At 48.8% G+C, this 13552-nt stretch overlaps 2 protein-coding genes across 3 annotated transcripts in view; one reads left to right on the top strand and one right to left on the bottom strand.

Moving 5' to 3' along the window:
• gpatch11 (G patch domain containing 11) overlaps window positions 1–7831 on the bottom strand; it is a 28969-nt gene extending 21138 nt beyond the window's left edge. Inside the window, exons 1-2 of one of the 2 annotated variants that reach the window (XM_072498486.1) lie at window positions 7669–7831; window positions 4573–4799 (exon numbers count right to left, since the gene is read on the bottom strand). In XM_072498486.1, coding sequence (XP_072354587.1) covers window positions 4573–4799; window positions 7669–7727 — 286 coding nt within the window. In that variant the 5' untranslated portion in view covers window positions 7728–7831. Of the gene's footprint in view, window positions 1–4572; window positions 4800–7082; window positions 7240–7668 lie in introns of those variants that run through there. The other variant, XM_072498485.1, reaches the window with a different exon arrangement.
• A 261-nt stretch (window positions 7832–8092) lies between these two features.
• heatr5b (HEAT repeat containing 5B) overlaps window positions 8093–13552 on the top strand; it is a 128057-nt gene continuing 122597 nt past the window's right edge. The window contains exon 1 of the mRNA XM_072498484.1: window positions 8093–8259. The gene's annotated coding sequence lies outside the window, so the exon portion shown is untranslated. The remainder of the gene's footprint in view (window positions 8260–13552) is intronic.

Below are 13552 nucleotides of genomic sequence, written 5' to 3'. Positions count from 1 at the left end.
TTTTTCGGTAAGGTCAGTTTTGTTAAAGTTAGGCTGTTGCCAGTTGAAAGTAGATCCTGCAATGTTTTACTGGCACTATAAAGGAAATCTTTCTGGCATTTTTATGATGCATGTCGATGATTTTTTGTGGGGTGGGACTAGTGATTTTGAAGCTATTGTAATCTCTGGTTTGAGGAAAGAATTCAGGGTTGGAAGTCAAGCTTCCGGTGCATTTAAATATATTGGACTGGAAATTGGACAGACTAAGTTAGGGGCAACTTTACGATAGCAATCTTATTTGGAAAGCATCAGCCCAATAGCAATTATTCGTGGCCAAGTTTCACAAAAAGACGCAATGGTTTCAAAGATAGAAAAAGAGCAACTGCGAAGTTTAATTGGGCAACTGAACTGGTTAAGTAGACAGACTAGACCGGACGTGAGTTTTGATGACTTAGAGTTGAGGACAAAAATGAATGATCCCAAAGTGGAAGACATAATAAGAGCAAATAAAGCGTTGGCCAAACTAAAAATGCAGGAGTGTGTTTTGAAGTTCCCGGTTTTAGGTGACCATAGGCACTTGAAACTCATAGTTTATAGTGATGCGTCCTACGCAAATTTATGTGATGGGGTTTCAAGCGCAGGAGGTTTTATCATTTTCCTTTTGGGGAACAATGGTAAATGTTGCCCGCTTGTGTGGGAAACAAAGAAAATAAGGAGAGTGGTAAAAAGCACTTTGGCTGCTGAGACGTTAAGCTTTGTAGAGGCGGTGGATATGGCCTTTTATATAAGTATGATATTGACAGAAATTTTGGGATTAGGGGATTTGGGTAATATACCAATTAACTGTCACATTGACAATAAATCCCTGTGGGAAAATGTGCACTCTACAAAAAGTGTCAATGAAAAGAGGTTACGGATAGACATCGCAAGTTTGAAGCAGATGTTGGACAGAGGGGAAATAACAAAAATTAAATGGGCCGACAGGAGCTGTAGCCACCTAAAATGGCTGATTCCCGATTAATTTGGCCAAAACCCGATTTAAAATGGCTAACCGAAAAGGCTGATGGGAAAAGCAGCCAACAGGACACAAATGGACAGCTGCAGACAGAATAGCGTATTCGGCTCTGGGGAAGTCGGCCCAGATCGATACTCAAGACTATTAGCAGCACATCAACCCAGACATCTGCAGTTTAATCAGCTATCCCCGGGAACAATTGCAACATATTAGCAATTGAATGCCGGGCCAGACCTGTCGGCGCCTGCAGTGGCCGAAACAAAGACAGGTAAACGACCACCCCCCGATCAAGGAATCGCCCCATTATTGGAGCATATCGAACCCAGTGATTGGGAACAAGTCCAATCACTTGGGACTCGGGGTCAAGGGCCGCCCCGAGAGGCGGGAAGCCCCATGACCCTATAAATTGAGGGGCCAAGTTCAGATCTCTCTCTCTCTCCCTTCTTCTCCTGCTCGTCACCTTCGCAAGAACATCGACCAGAAACTGTAAGTTTGACTCCAGCGATCGTTACCCGATAGAGACTCCTAGCCATCGACCCGTATCGGCCTTTTGAATCCCGCGGGCCAGATTCGATAAGCCATTCGTTTCTATGACCTGGTGGGCCCTTCCTAAAGTTAAGTATTGGCCAGTAGTGGTAGATTTCGATATAGACAGTAGGATTATTGTGTAAGCATTTATTGTTGTACATAATAAATGACCGTTGATTTCAATCTTACTAAGCGGTGTGCTGACTTATTAATCATAACTCGAGCTTGAACCACGTGGCGGTATCAGAAAGATACCTGGCGACTCGTGAGCAAAGGTGACATAATCAGAGCTAATAAAACTAAGGCTAAAAAGAGCAACAGAGCTATCAACTGTTTTACGAAAAGAGGGGTGAGTTCACAGAAACTTCTGGATATTGTTAATGAAGGGCGCTTGTTTGTGTGACTGGGTTTTTTTTCTTTCTCGTCCAAACAAAAAAAAAGGGGGGAAACCATGTGTGTGTTTTTGAGTTTCTTGAAATTTTGTTTTCACCTAATTATTTCTTTTTCTCTAAGGAAGGGGAGACTGTTAAGTAATGGGTTAAGAGACATTGCAATTAGTTGTCTCATTTATGTTAAGTATCCATTAATTGACACTGATATGTAAAGGGGCTTCAAGTGGCCTCTGTCAGGTGGTGTGTTGTTAAGAGTTTTGTGCAGAGGCTGTGGAAGTGAAATAAATGGTGTTTGGTGAAAAGGAACAAGAGCTTTAGACTCTTCATATCACAGCAACTAAAATGGCTAACATACATGAGAGTAAGGTCACTGTGTCCCCCTTGGTGCGCTAGGTGAGTACACTTTAAAAACAAAATAAAAAATTTTTTAGTGCCCAATTATTTTGTTCCAATCAAGGGGCAATTTTACGTGGCCAATCCACCAAACCTGCACATCTTTGGGTTGTGGGGGTGAAACCCACGCAGGCACGAGGAGAATGTGCAAACTCCACGCGGACAGTGACCCAGGGCCGAGATCGAACCCAGGTCCTCAGTGTGTGAAGCAGCAGTGCTACCCACTGCGCCACCGTGCCGCCCTAGATGAGTAAACCTGACCATGTTGTGTTACTGGTTAAAGGAGCTGTGTTGTTTTTTTCCACCATCTGTGAATTTGGCGTGTGGGTTTATTTAGTTCAATACGTTGAACACTTAAAATTGAGGCTTTGCAGATCCCCAATCCAGCTGGCCTAGCCTTGCGCCACTGTCTCTCACTTGTACCTCCCCAGTTATTTGGTATCTACTTTGCCCTTTGTCTCCTCCTTCAGAGAGATCTACAACCCTCCTAAGATTCCTGGCCCCCTCCAATGCTGGCCTCTGTACACTTCCAATGTTCACTGCCCCACCAATGGTGGCCATGCCTCCAGCTACCTAGTAACTTACCCTAAATTCTGGAAACTCCTCCTGAAATCTCTGACTCTCAACCTCTCTTTCCTCCTTTCAGATGTTTCTATAAGCTTCTGGTCACTGGTCTCAACTAATAGAATATAGAACATACAGTGCAGACGGAGGCCAATTGGCCCGAGTCTGCACCGACCCACTTAAGCCCTCACTTCCACCCTATCCCCATAACCCGATAACCCCTCCTAACCTTTTTGGACATGAAGGGCAATTTAGCATGGTCAATCCACCTAATCTGCATGTCTTTGGACTGTGGGAGGAAACCAAAGCACCCGGAGGAAATCCACACAGACACGGGGACAACGTGCAGATTCTGCACAGACAGTGACCCAGCGGGGAAACGAACCTGGGACCCTGGCGCTGTGAAGCAACAGTGCTAGCCACGTGTGCTACCGTGCTGCTGTAATGCTGCACGGTATTACATTTAGTCTGATTATACTCTTACGAAGCACCTTGCACCATTTTATTATATGTATAAAAATGCAAGCTGTTGTGATTCACGTGAAACAATGGCACAGCTTGAAACCTGCATCACTTGAAATTTGGTTATTTTGGTTGGCATTTATAATCGCCAGGGTTTTATCATTACAATTCACAATAAAGTATGTAAATTCTTTGATTAAAACAGAAAGAGGCCATTCAGCCATCGGGTCTGCACTAGGGCCCAATTCCCAGCTCTGTAACTTCACTCGAAGGGACAATTTTGATTAAAACAGTGCTCTGAGAACATACTGTAGCCATCTGGGATGGCCACTTCCAGTGTATAAAATGGACACTCGCAGAGCCTGTAGAGAAAAATGGTCAATACAAAGCAACAAGGAGGCACAGAGCCTGAATGTGTATTTGGAAGGCAGTTTGCAGACGGAATCGAAACTCTGGGTCGATTTACATATTGATGGCCCATCTCCTGGAACAAAGGACTAATGCTCAGGTAGCCAATACTGTCTCAGACATTCCGACGCCACTACCTCAACCAAAAGACACAAACAAAGCAAGGCCAACGGCCAGTTAGGACACTCCCAGCCATCATGGCACCCGCCCCTTTATTGGCTTAGATGGATGACAATGATCAAGAAGCTGCCCAATTAATTGGTACCAAGTTTAAGGCCCGCCTAAAAGCGCACAAAGCCCCTCCAAGTATAAGAAGAAACCCCCCGCCAAAGGTTCAGTCTCTTGGATTTGGCTCTCAAGCGGAGAGACTCTTCCACCAGCACCACCAGAAGCAAGTAAGTTCAAGTTCAATGCTCGCTACCAGACTGACGACCTTAACTGTACTCCTGTTACCTCTTCGAACCCAACAGCCTCAGATACAAACAACGGCCATTGTTCCTCTGACCTAAATGGGCACCCGAAGTTAAGTATAGGTGTTAGTGATAGATATAGTTTAGCCTGTAGTGTTATTGTGCATGAGTAAATCATACTGTGTGTAAATAAAGTAGTATTGACTTTGAACTAACTAACTGGTGTATTGGCTCTTTGATCGGTATTCAGGTTGAACCTTGTGTCGGTATCGAGAGATACCTGGCGACTCTGAAAGCATACTCATAATTAGGATTAGGAAAGGCGACCTTATTAACCACCATATTTATAGCAAGTAAACAGAGCAACAATACATCTCTCGGAGAACAATTCAAAGACAATTTAAGATGACTGGAAACATACCACTTTTGCCAAGACCACGGCCTTCTTTATACCCCATTTTCTGAAGCAATGCAAATCCTTTGTTGTCACTCCCTAATGAGCTCTGTAACATGGTCTCACGTCTCTCCTTCTCTTCTTCCTTTTTGCTCTTCTGCTTGTTTTCCTGGATCATTTCCAGTGCACGATCTTTCTTCAGGATTTCTTCTTTCACTCTTCTGACCATTGCCAATCCTGGTTTAACATCTTGCCTGGGTGGAAAAGAATGGCATTAGCGTTAATTATCATGACCAGATTTCTCTCAAATGCATTAACTCTCCCTTGCTGGGACAGTTTCTGAACAGTCAGTGACTCTCGAACAGTTCCCTGAAGAAAGCTCCTTTGTGTGCATATGCAGGTTGCTATTTAACCAGAATGTACATATCCAAATGCGTGTACTTCCAGTTGGTGTTGCCGTGGGTTTCTTCCAGGTGCTTTGGTTTCCTCCCACAGTCCAAACATGTGCAGGTTAGGTCGATTGGACATACTAAATTGTCCCTCAGGGTGAAGTTACAGAGCAGGGAATTGGGCTTTCAAAAGGCCAGTGTAGACCCAATGGCTGAATGGCCTCTTTCTGTACTATAGGGATTCTCATGACAGTGATTGAGAGCAGAAGGCCCAGGAAACTTTCCCCTCCTTAACGCATGGGCATAGAACAACTGAAGCACCTGTACTATCATACTGGCTGTGACCAAACTCAACACAGACTAGGGATGAAATTTGGCCTACGGAATCATGGAGCACAGTGGGAAACTATTCGGTTCATTGCATCTGTACCAGCTCATTGAAAGGTCGCCACACTACCAGAAGGATGTGAAGGCTTTGGAGGGGGTACAGTGGAGGTTTACCAGGATGTTGCCTGGTCTGGAGGATGTTAGCTATGTGGAGGAGCTGAATAGACTCGGACTGTTTTCATTAGAAAGACCGAGGTTGAGGGGTGACCTGATAGAGGTCTACAAGATTATGAGGGGCATGGATAGACAGGCACTCTTTCCCAAGGTGGAGGGGTCAGTCACCAGGGGGCATAGGTTTAAGATCCATGGGCAAAGTTTAGAGGAGATGTGCGAGACAGTTTTTTTAAGCAGATGGTTAACAATGAAAAACATCAGTATGATGAGGTAGAACAGAGACAGTTATGGGAGATTCAGTTGAGGTGTCCAGGAGAATTTGTTTCTGCTTGTAGGATGGTTCATGATTGGGAGTCACTGACTTAAGATAATTGGTAAAATAAGCAAAGGAGACACGAGATATTATTTTAGCCAGTGAATTATTGTGATCTGGAATACACAACCTGAAAGGTTGGTGGAAACAGATTTGGTAGTAACTTCCAAAAGGGTTAAATACTTTTAAGGATAAACATTTGAAGGCCCTTGGAGAAAGCACTGGGGAGTTGGGTTCATTCAAAGAGCAATTCAACACTGGAACAGGCCCTTCGGCCCTCCAAGCCTGTACCTGTCATGATACCAACCTTTGCCAAAACCCTTTGAGTGCCTGGAACGCGTTGCCAGGGGAGGTTGTGGAAGCAGATCATTAACACCGATCAAAAGGCATCTTGACAAACACATGGATAGATGGGTATAGAGTGATATGGCACAAGGAAGTGCTGAGGGTCTTGGCAAAGGTTGGTATCATGATCGGTACAGGCTTGGAGGGCCAAAGGGTCTGTTCCTGTGTTGAATTGTTCTTTGAATGAGCCCAACTCCCCAGTGCTTTCTCCAAGGGCCTTCAAATGATTCTCCTTAAAAGTATTTAACCCTTTTGGAAGTTACTACCAAATCTGTTTCCACCAACCTTTCAGGTTGTGTATTCCAGATCACAATAATTCACTGGCTAAAATAATACCTCATTTCTCCTTTGCTTCTTTTACCAATTATCTTAAATCATCGACTCCCAATCGTGAACCATCCTACAAGCAGAAACAGATTCTCCTGGACACCTCAACTGAATCTCCCATAACTGTCTCTGTTCTACCTCATCATACTGATGTTTTTCATTGCTAACCATCTTAGTAAATCTCCTTGGCACTTCTCCAAGGCCTTGATAACTTTTCTGAAGTGTGATATCCAAGAATTGGACACAAATCTCCAGATCAAGCCAAGCAGTGATTTATTCTCTGGGCGTTATGGCTATGTAATTGCTGAGCCGCCAATAGAGGTCGTCCATCTTAATTTACAACTAATGACAAGCAATAAATAGCAGCCTTACCCACATCCAGGAAAAAATACTACTTTGTCAAGTGGCATTGTTCAAAGAATAAACAGGGAACACTCCCAATGCTATGGACAAAATTCAACATCTACAAAACAGTTTAACTGGTCATCCACCTGGTTGCTGTTTATGGGAGCTTGCTGTGCATAAACAAGGCTTATTACATTCACTTTCAAAACTAGAGTGACTACATATCAAAAGTAATTAACTGATGTGACATATTATATACCCATCTATCCATGTGAGGAAGGAGCTGCGCTCCAAAAGCTAGTGACATCGAAACAAACCTGTTGGACTTTAACCTGGTGTTGTAAGACTTCTTACTGTGCTCACCCCAGTCCAACGCCGGCATCTCCACATCATATTATGGAAAGTATAAGACATATTAGTGCAAGTTCTTTCTACAAATTATTTTAGGAACTAACATTACAGTATTTATCCTAAGTTCTGTTATGTGAGAAGTTGTTAAAATAAAGTAACATAAACAAATTCTTCATTGCCTTAATCTGCAATTGCAGCCGGCATTGTGTAGTTAGAAGCAGTTTGCAAAAGCTGTTAGGCCAGAAATACTAGTTAAACTGTAGTATTTAAAACCAAGGCAAACTTCTTCACGCAGAGAGTTTTGGAATTGAATTTCAGGATTACTGACAGAGGTAGAAACTATGTCAAGGTTTAAGATCAGACTGGAGGAGCTGGCAAAGGGAGGGCTGATTGAAGAGTTGATGGAATGAAGAGACATGGGACCAGAGGGTAGCAGGTGATGAGGACTGTTTGCTAAATGGAGATTAAACACTCTGGCTGGATGGGCCTCTTTCTGTTCAATATCACCAGCCCCTCTCCGGATCGGCTCAATCCCCCGAGCTGAACTCTTACTGCAAATTGACAAAAGTGTCCGACATGTAATCATCCTCCTCTTCCTGCCCGGCCGCCATCTTCCCCACTCCAGCCGACCTCCAGCTCGGGGGGGCCGGCGGGGTGACGCCGCGCACGCTCGGGATTGGCGGTGACGCCGCGCACGCTCGGGGTTGGCGGTGACGCCGCGCACGCTCGGGGTTGGCGGTGACGCCGCGCACGCTCGGGGTTGGCGGTGACGCCGCGCACGCTCGGGGTTGGCGGTGACGCCGCGCACGCTCGGGGTTGGCGGTGACGCCGCGCACGCTCGGGGTTGGCGGTGACGCCGCGCACGCTCGGGGTTGGCGGTGACGCCGCGCACGCTCGGGGTTGGCGGTGACGCCGCGCACGCTCGGGGTTGGCGGTGACGCCGCGCACGCTCGGGGTTGGCGGTGACGCCGCGCACGCTCGGGGTTGGCATGGGCGCGCGCGCGCTCGTTGCGCGGGTGGGGGAGGGGCTGTGAGGCGGTGACGGGGCCCTGTTGATGCCGGCCCGGCTCTGAGTGAGTGGCCGAGTGAGCGATTCCAGCCTCCGGCCGGGGTGGAGCCTTTCGCCGCTGCCAGGCCGAGCGGGTGAGTAGCAGGGCCGCAGGGGGAGACGCCGCGGCCCAGGCTGGCCCCGGGATTGTGGGCCTCACACACCGCCCTGTCCCAGGCCAGACACCCGGGATGTCCAGAGGCCGGTCTGCAACCTGGGAACTATCCCACATCAGAGGGTGAGGGGGAAGAGGGTTCACCCCCGCCCCCCCCCCCCCCATTACTCGTCTCTGCCTCCTGTCTAACTCTGTGCCCATCCCCTGCCTGTTGTCACCATCCCCAACTTGCCAGTCCCCCTGCCACCCCAACTTGCCAGTCCCCCTGCCACCCCAGCTTGCCAGTCCCCCTGCCACCCCCAGCTTGCCAGTCCCCCTGCCACCCCCAGCTTGCCAGTCTCCCTGCCACCCCAACTTGCCAGTCCCCCTGCCACCCCAACTTGCCAGTCCCCCTGCCACCCCAACTTGCCAGTCCCCCTGCCACCCCAACTTGCCAGTCCCCCTGCCACCCCAACTTGCCAGTCCCCCTGCCACCCCAACTTGCCAGTCCCCCTGCCACCCCCAGCTTGCCAGTCCCCCTGCCACCCCCAGCTTGCCAGTCCCCCTGCCACCCCAACCTGCCAGTCCCCCTGCCACCCCAACCTGCCAGTCCCCCTGCCACCCCAACCTGCCAGTCCCCCTGCCACCCCAACTTGCCAGTCCCCCGCCACCCCAGCTTGCCAGTCCCCCTGCCACCCCAGCTTGCCAGACCCCCTGCCACCCCAACCTGCCAGTCCCCCTGCCACCCCAACTTGCCAGTTCCCCTGCCACCCCAACTTGCCAGTCCCCCTGCCACCCCAACTTGCCAGTACCCCTGCCACCCCAGCTTGCCAGTACCCCTGCCACCCCAGCTTGCCAGTACCCCTGCCACCCCAACTTTGCCAGTCCCCCTGCCACCCCAACTTGCCAGTCCCCCTGCCACCCCAACTTGCCAGTCCCCCTGCCACCCCAACTTGCCAGTCCCCCTGCCACCCCAACTTGCCAGTCCCCCTGCCACCCCAACTTGCCAGTCCCCCTGCCACCCCAACTTGCCAGTCCCCCTGCCACCCCAACTTGCCAGTCCCCCTGCCACCCCAACTTGCCAGTCCCCCTGCCACCCCCAGCTTGCCAGTCCCCCTGCCACCCCCAGCTTGCCAGTCCCCCGCCACCCCCAGCTTGCCAGTCTCCCTGCCACCCCCAGCTTGCCAGTCTCCCTGCCACCCCCAGCTTGCCAGTCCCCCTGCCACCCCCAACTTGCCAGTCCTCTTGCCACCCCCAGCTTGCCAGTCCCCCTGCCACCCAACTTGCCAGTCTCACCCCCAGAGTGCCAGTCCTCCTGTCACCCCTAGTTTGCCAGTCCCCTTGGCACCCCAACTTGCCAGTACCTCTGCTACCCCCATATTCCAAGTCCCCCTGCCACCCTCAGCTTGCCAATCCCCTGCCATCCCCAGCATCTCTCCTCCTGCCCCCCTTGCCAGTCTCTCCTCCCGCCCACACACTTGCCGGTCTCTCCTGCCTCCCTTTGCCAATCTCTTCTGCCCCCCCCCCTTGCCAGCCTCTTCCCCCCCCCCCTTGCTAGTCTCTCCTCCCGCCCCACCTCCTTGCCAGTCTCTCCTCCCTTCCTTCCCCCTTGCTGGTCTCCCCTTCCGCCCCCCCCCCCTTGCCGGTCTCTCCTCCCTCTCCCCCTTGCCAGTCTCTCCTCCCGTCCCCCTTGCCAGTCTCTCCTCCCGCCCCCCCCTTACCAGTCTCTCCTGCCCCCTCATTGCCAGTCTCTCCTCCTGTCCCCCCCCCTTGCCAGTCTCTCCTCCTGTGCCCTCCTTGCCAATCCACACTCGTCCCTTTTCCTGTCATTCCTTGTTCAGCCCCCCCCCTTACCCATCCTCTTCCCCTCAGATTTTGTCCCTGATTTCCTGCATTGTTGGCATTTCTTTATTTTGTGCTGCAGGAAGGGAAGTTCCCTTTTGATTGGTGCACTGGCATAGTTGCTTATGACCCTGTAGTTCATTCACTTGATCATAATAGTCCTGTGAAGTTTTGTATGCCATGGGGTCTGTTAGGCCGAATTGGCCGACTTCTGTGTTGTAAATGCTTTGTAATTATTTGACAGGAAGTCAGCCATCTCCTGATTTCAAAAGGATCTGCAATAATAAACTGTCTTTCACGACCTCAGGCCAGCTGAGAGCATTTTACAACCAATTAACTCCGTTTTTAAGCATAGCCACCACTGTAGGAAATGCAGCAGTTAATTTGAGCATAATGAGCTCCCACAAACAACAATGCCAGAATACCAGTTTTCGTGATATTGGCTGAAAGATAAATATTGGTCAGGGCACAATTCTCAAAGAGAAGGTGGATTGGCCCTTGGTGTCCAAAGCTGTGCAGGTTGGGTAGGATTATGTGATGGTGGGGGATAGATGGGGTGCTCTTCGGAGGGTCAGTGCAGATTCATTTTGTGGATTCAAACAGCTTGCAAATTGGGCTAGAGTGCGAACAGTGCATTCTCATCATCAGTATAGCATGTTTCCTCAGAGCATTGTTTGCTGGATCATGAGGTGTAGTGAAATGTCTTTGCTGTGAAACCTGTTCATACATGATTATTTCTGGCAGAAGTGACTAGATATTGAAGAGTAAGTATCCATCTAGGCAATATTTGCCCCTCCCTGAACCAAGCTAACAGCTCATTGTTATTTGATAAAACTGCAGATGCCGGAGATCTGAAATAAGAACAGAAAGCCTGGAAAAACTCAGCATGTAATAATAATTATATTATAATCTTAATTGTCACAAGTAGGCTTACATTAACACTGCAATGAAGTTACTGTGAAAAGCCCCTAGTCACCACATTCCGACGCCTGTTCGAGTACATCGAGGGAGAATTCAGAATTACCGAACAGCACGTCTTTCGGGACTTGTGGGAGGAAACCGGAGCACCCGGAGGAAACCTACGCAGACACGGGGAGAACGTGCAGAGTCCGCACAGACAGTGACCCAAGCCGGGAATCGGACCTGGAACTCTGGAGCTGTGAAGCAACAGTGCTAACCACTGTGCTACCGTGTCACCCATAGTCTGGCAGCGTCTGTGGAGCAAGAAACAGAGTTATGACTCGAGTCGAAACGTTAACTCGGTTTCTCTTTCCACAGATGCTGCATGACTTGCTACGTTTTTCCAGCACTTTGTGTTTATTTATTATTATTCAAAGTGCCTGTTGTTAATACAGCAGTGTGAGCAAATGATTGAAATATTTCTCACTCTCCAGTAATGAACTGGTCAGGTTGAGCGCAAATCCATGTCCTTAGATGTAGGAAAAGAGGACAGGAGTCACATCTGCATCTTAACTCCATCTATCTACCTCGGTTCTGTAACCCCCAATGCCCTTACCCAACAAAAACCTATCGACCTCAGCATTGGCATTTTCAGTTGATCCCCCCCCCCAACCTCAGCAGCTTTTTGGGGGGTAAAGTTTCAGAGTTGGACTATTAGTGTGAGGAAGCTGTCACCCTGAATCACCTGGCTCTAATGTTAAGGTTATGCCCCCTTGTTGTGGACTCTCCTACCAGGTTATAAGGAAAGTAGGAAGGAACTTAAGCAAGGAGTCAGGAGGGCTAGAAGGGGTCACGAAAAGTCATTGGCAAATAGGGTTAAGGAAAATCCCAAGGCTTTTTACACGTACATAAAAAGAGGGTAGCCAGGGAACGGGTTGGCCCACTGAAGGATAGGCAAGGGAATCTATGTGTGGAGCCAGAGGAAATGGGCGAGGTACTAAATGAATACTTTGCATCAGTATTCACCAAAGAGAAGAAATTGGTAGATGTTGAGTCTGGAGAAGGGTGTGTAGATAGCCTGGGTCACATTGAGATCCAAAATGACGAGGTGTTGGGTGTCTTAAAAAATATTAAGGTAGATAAGTCCCCAGGGCCTGATGGGATCTACCCCAGAATACTGAAGGAGGCTGGAGAGGAAATTGCTGAGGCCTTGACAGAAATCTTTGGATCCTCACTGTCTTCAGGTGATGTCCCGGAGGACTGGAGAATAGCCAATGTTGTTCCTCTGTTTAAGAAGGGTAGCAAGGATAATCCAGGGAACTACAGGCCGGTGAGCCTTACTTCAGTGGTAGGGAAATTATTGGAGAGAATTCTTCGAGACAGGATCTACTCCCATTTGGAAGCAAATGGACGTATTAGTGAGAGGCAGCATGGTTTTGTGAAGGGGAGGTCGTGTCTCACTAACTTGATAGAGTTTTTTGAGGAGGTCACTAAGATGATGGATGCAGGTAGGGCAGTGGATGTTGTCTATATGGACTTCAGTAAGGCCTTTGACAAGGTCCCTCATGGTAAACTAGTACAAAAGGTGAAGCCACACGGGATCAAGGGGGAGCTGGCAAGGTGGATACAGAACTGGCTAGGTCATAGAAGGCAGAGAGTAGCAATGGAAGGATGCTTTTCTAATTGGAGGGCTGTGACCAGTGGTGTTCCACAGGGGTCAGTGCTGGGACCTTTGCTCTTTGTCGTATATATAAATGATTTGGAGGAAAATGTAACTGGTCGGATTAGTAAGTTTGCAGACGACACACAGGTTGGTGGAATTGCGGATAGCGATGAGGACTGTCAGAGGATACAGCAGGATTTAGATTGTTTGGAGACTTGGGCGGAGAGATGGCATATGGAGTTTAATCCGGACAAATGTGAGTTATGCATTTTGGAAGGTCTAATGCAGGTAGGGAATATACAGTGAATGGTAGAACCCTCAAGAGTATTGAAAGTCAAAGAGATCTAGGAGTACAGGTCCACAGGTCATTGAAAGGGGCAACACAGGTGGAGAAGGTAGTCAAGAAGGCATACAGCATGCTTGCCTTCATTGGCCGGGGCATTGAGTATAAGAATTGGCAAGTCATGTTGCAGCTGTATAGAACCTTAGTTAGGCCACACTTGGAGTATAGTGTTCAATTCTGGTCGCCACACTACCAGAAGGATGTGGAGGCTTTAGAGAGGGTGCAGAAGAGATTTACCAGAATGTTGCCTGGTATGGAGGGCATTAGCTATGAGGAGCGGTTGAATAAACTCGGTTTGTTCTCACTGGAACGAAGGAGGTTGAAGGGAGACCTGATAGAGGTCTACAAAATTATGAGGGGCATAGACAGAGTGGATAATCAGAGGCTTTTCCCCAGGGTAGAGGGGTCAATTACTAGGGGGCATAGGTTTAAGGTGAGAGGGGCAAGGTTTAGAGTAGATGTACGAGGCAAGTTTTTTACGCAGAGGGTAGTGGGTGCCTGGAACTCGCTACCGGAGGAGGTGGTGGAAGCAGGGACGATAGTGAC

This window comes from Scyliorhinus torazame, chromosome 4 (assembly GCF_047496885.1).
Source record: "Scyliorhinus torazame isolate Kashiwa2021f chromosome 4, sScyTor2.1, whole genome shotgun sequence".
Classification (NCBI taxonomy): Eukaryota; Metazoa; Chordata; class Chondrichthyes; order Carcharhiniformes; family Scyliorhinidae; genus Scyliorhinus; species Scyliorhinus torazame.
This window is presented reverse-complemented; position numbering and strand designations above follow the sequence as displayed.